The 5,000-nt window shown below is 47.5% G+C and overlaps 1 protein-coding gene across 1 annotated transcript in view; it reads right to left on the bottom strand.

Annotated features, from left to right (window-relative positions):
• Positions 1–5,000, bottom strand: part of inpp4b (inositol polyphosphate-4-phosphatase type II B) — a 100,993-nt gene that overhangs the window by 93,076 nt on the left and 2,917 nt on the right. Inside the window, exon 2 of the mRNA XM_083692792.1 lies at positions 4,793–4,909. Coding sequence (XP_083548918.1) covers positions 4,793–4,909 — 117 coding nt within the window. The remainder of the gene's footprint in view (positions 1–4,792; positions 4,910–5,000) is intronic.

Raw genomic sequence — 5,000 nt, 5'->3', positions numbered from 1 at the left:
CTCCCTCTACCTTTCTCCCACTCACTCTACCTTTGCCTCCCTCTCTCCCTCCCTTCAGATACTGTAAGTCCTCTGATGTACGTTGTAGAATAATTGGATGCTGAGATCTGTCCCCTTCTTTCTTCCCTTCCAGTTTCTCTCTCTTCTTTCCTCCCCTCTTCCACCTCCTCTCTGTCTGAGTGTGACTCATCTTAGTGCATATCTTTTCCTATCAATTACTGAAAGTAATGTCAAGGTGTTGTTAAGGCTGTGCTGCTCCCTGGATTGAGGACATTCGAAAAATAAATTCATCATCGGGAGCAATGATTATCTGACGCAACATCATTTACAGCAATGATTATCTGACGCAACATCATTTACAGCAATGATTATCTGACGCAACATCATTTACAGCAATGATTATCTGACGCAACATCATTTACAGCAATGATTATCTGACGCAACATCATTTACAGCAATGATTATGCAAGAAAGAAAACAAACATATATCCATCAGTCTATCCTTTACTTTGATACCGTTAACGCACGGAAAAACAACTAAACAAGCCAATATACAGCAACAAAACTATATATATATATACTTTCAAGCTGTGAATCTCCCATTCTACCACATCCCAAAGGTGTCCTATTGGATTCAGATCCGGTGGCTGGGAAGGCCACTGAAGAACACCGAACTCACTGTCATGTTCATGAAACCAGTTTGAGACGACTTTTGCTTTGTGACATGGTGCGTTACCATGCTGGAAGTAGCCATTAGAAGATGGGTAAATTGTGGCCATGAAGGGATCCACATGGTCAGCAACAATACTCAAACAGGCTGTGGCATTCAAGCAATGATTGATTGGTATTAACGGGCCCAAAGAAATACATCACCTGCACCATGATATATATATATATATTAATATATTATATATATATATTAATCCCAGGGAGAACCCTATATATATATATATATATAGGGTTCTCCCTGGGATTTTTGAAGAAGGTGGTGCTGGATTGCATCATTACTAAATATCAGTTTAATTTGCTCTGAAATGTTAACATAGTGGTCAGGGCAGTCCTACATTCTATGGGGAGAACCTGATATATATCTAGATCTATGGGGAGAACCTGATTATATATATATATATATATATATATATATATATATATATATATATATATATATATATATATATATATATATATATATATATGATCATGCAATCCAACATCAGCTTAAACTATGTTTAATTTGCCGCACCCAATGTTAAGGTTATGACCAGACAGGTTGGTATAGTCAGACATCCCCTTCCTTCCCAGCGCACAAAATCCTTTGATCCAGCAATAAGTGGGCTTGGATAAAGTGAAATCCTGAATAAACCGCTCAGGGAGAAAAAGTTGCTTATCGTGATGAGGTTTGATTGAACGAGTGAAAACAGGATCGGGTGGTCCAATCTGATGCCATGGGAACCGCACAGTACACAGAGGACTTCTGGGTGGAAGAGCCGAGGGGCTGAGTTTAAGGCTAACTTGTCACCCGTGGCAACGTGGCCCGGGGCTGGATTACTCACAGTCAAGAGAGATCTAACTCCTGTCATCCACCCGTTTACCCTGTCCCCCCCCCCCCCTTCTCTAGACCTCCGCCCACCCTCCTATCAATATATCTCTTCTGTCCATCTTCTCATGTAATCATGGCGGATGCAACAGCCCCTCTTCCGGGAATGCAAACCTCGGTATCTCGGAAGCTCGCCCCAGGCCAAAGGGAAATCACGCTGGTATGAAATGCTTGGGCATGTTAAGGGATTAATCTATACAATCCGCTCCATCAGGTTCTCTTTCTCCCTCTGATGCTTAGTTCCTCCTTCACTTCCCCACCTAAACCCCTCAGAGTGGATAGATAGACCCACACACCAGACGGGCTGGCACATTTCCAAGGCGAAGGTTTGTGACTCAGTGTTCAGTGTTGACACATCGTGGTATCGCTGGGATCCCCCACTGGAGGAATCACGTCTGCTTGCGGAGCTGCGTAGGATTTGTAAAACGACGGCTGCTCATATGTAAAAAAAAAAAAAAAAAACTATACACTATACGCACACACACGCCACATACGCACACATACACACGCGCACACACACACGCACACAGCCACACACACATACAGTACACAAACACACTCACACACAGACACACTCACCGACAGGCACACACACACACACACGCATGCACACACACCCAAATTGCCCTTCTGCCCTCATCCCCAAAATATCCAACATTTACGTGACTACGGCTCGGCTGAGCGACTCCATTTCTTCACTTAAGCATTCGGGGCTCTGGTGCGTTTTGTCAGCTTGTGTTTGCGAGGTCACGCCCCGTGTCACTTAAGGACTCTTTAATGAGACCCTCGGCGAGCTGCCGTTCCACCCGGCCGAGCACAACCCCACCACCTACTGCAGCAGCACGGACGCTCGCACAGCATAGCACGCCGCGGCGCGGCTCGGCACGGGAGCCAGAGGACGAGACAAGACACGGAGAGACAGAAGAAGTGTAAAGCACACACTGTAACACCACTAATAAGTACGAGAGGAAGGGATATATCGACGGCCGGGGGGATACATTTCTATGTTTTCTCTCTCAGAGGCGTACAAAGCCTCTGGTGCGCTCAGGCTTCTCTCACCAGGGTGCTTGATTGAACTCTGTCGGGGGGAGAGAAGACGAGAGACGAGAGAGCAGAGGAGAGATGAATGCGGAATGGTCTGGAAGGCACAGCAGGGACCAATCAAGGAGCAGAGGAGGCTACACACTTAGCCGCGGCCCGGCTCTCTGGCGGCCTAGCCTTGCTGAGCGAAGGCCTGGGTTGTGTGGCCCACAATCACAGACATCTGTCTAACACACACCGTCCGCACACACACAAACACACACACGTACATCGTGTTTTCAATTGAGACCCAACTGTAAAAAAATTTTTTATAATAATACGAAAAAAGCAGAATAAAAATATTATTTCTGAAAGTAAAAAAGATAAACATGAGCCCTTTGTATATTTAGCTGTAACAGCATATGCTGTCTCCAGACATCTCTAAAACTATTTTATGAGGCATGAGGGTGGGTGCCCACAGACAGAATTCATTGTTTCACACTTCCCCACCATTGGGTCGCGAAAGGCAGTTGCAGTGTTTAAACAGCATGAATATAGTCTTCGATACATATTCCATGATAGCTTTAGAACAAGCAGGCTTGTTCCGCTTATAACCCAGGTTCCCACAGGGATTGTTAGGGTTAACCCTAACCCTAACCCTAACCCTAACCCTAACCCTAACCCTAACCCTAACCCTTATAACCCAGGTTCCCACAGGGATTGTGTCGCTATATTTCTACACAGTGTTGCTTTATTACTTTTTTCTTTTTCTTTTTTTACACACGACTGAATTCAGCTACAGAACCTGAAGTTTCTGGAGAGAAACATCTGTATGAGAGTCAGAGTCAGAACAAGGTCAGAATTCTGTCGCTGTGACGAAAATACGTATTGTTTTGTATCATTGTGTTTAGATAAAAGCGTCAGCTAAATGGCATATACATTGTGCGTAGGTGTGAGATGTATGTGTTTACATAACGTGGGTGACTTGTGGCAGTGGAAAAAAGGTACATGGAGACAGACAGACACACACACACACACACACACCCAGCTAATGGCAATGCCTCGCCCCATCCCTTAGAGTAAGGATCCACGTGAGTGCATAAAGACACATAATGAACAGTAGTCCATTTCATTACGGTGGGATCAAGTCTGACAGCCAAATATCTCCGTAACCACGTTAGTGTTCCAGCGCTTGGTTTACACGCGCGTCTCCAGCATCGTTCCACTTTACCAGCGTATTAACATCAGCGAGTCAGGATTCATATTCCACACCCATGTCGCAATAGCTGTAATAATGTTTCATTGGCGGTTCTTCTATATTAAATTCTACATATCAAGGGAAGTCTGTAAACGTTCCCACACCGCCTGCGCTGGAGAGCCCATTAGGCTGTTTTAAACACAGCTGAAAGAGTCGGGAGGCGAGAGGCCCAGAGACATGCGCAATTCCCTCGTCTGGCTCCCCAATTCCAACTGATCTTCAGGCCTTGTGCTGTATTCCCAAGAGGAGACCACCAACAAGCTTCTGATCTGTCTAGATCTTCCTCCACCCGGCTCACTCTGAGTATCCACAGCTCAAAGATCTCTGCTTTCAGTACAGTGTGCACAAACTAACCACCCACGACTACCACGTCTGAAACCCCACCATCTCAACAACACAACGAGAGCTCCCTCTGGGAGGCCCCTCTGTTCAAGAGCAACACTGAGAACACAATCACATGATGAAAAGAGAGACAGAAGAAAGGCCAGCTCAACAACAACAACTTGAGGCGTGTTTCTAACCCTCCCAAACAACCCATCCACCCCCCCCTCTCTCTCCTCTCTCCCTCTCCCTCTCAACCACCCCCCCTCTCTCTCTCTACTACCACCCCCCCCCCCCTCTCTCTCTCTCTCTCTCTACCACCCCCCCTCTCTCTCTCCCTCTCTCCACCACCCCCCCCTCTCCCTCTCTCCACCACCCCCCCTCTCCCTCTCCACCACCCCCCCTCTCTCTCTCCCACACACCCCCCCCCCCCTCTCTCTCTCTCTCTCTACCACCCCCCCTCTCTCTCTCCCTCTCTCCCACACACCCTCCCTCTCTACCACCCCCCCTCTCTCTCTCCCTCTCTCCACCACCCCGCCCCCCCTCTCTCCCTCTCTCCCCCCCCCCCCCCCTCTCTCTCTCCCAGTGGTACTCACTGAGTCGTGGGCCTTGTCCTTCACATCGTAGACGGTTAGCTTGACTAGCGTCTCGGGGCTGGCAGGGTACTCCGGGGGGAAGGTCACCCCCGTCAGGAACAGTGGGTCTCTGCTCCCCTGCAAGGCACAGGAGACACACAAAATACAGTGAGAAAAGCAGAGAGAGAGAGAGAGAGAGAGGGAGAGAGGGTGTGTGTGTGTGTGTGTG

This window comes from Argentina silus (genome assembly GCF_951799395.1).
Source record: "Argentina silus genome assembly, chromosome: 21".
Taxonomy (NCBI): Eukaryota; Metazoa; Chordata; class Actinopteri; order Argentiniformes; family Argentinidae; genus Argentina; species Argentina silus.
The sequence above is the reverse complement of the archived record's forward strand: the minus strand, read 5'-3'. Positions and strand labels throughout refer to the sequence as shown.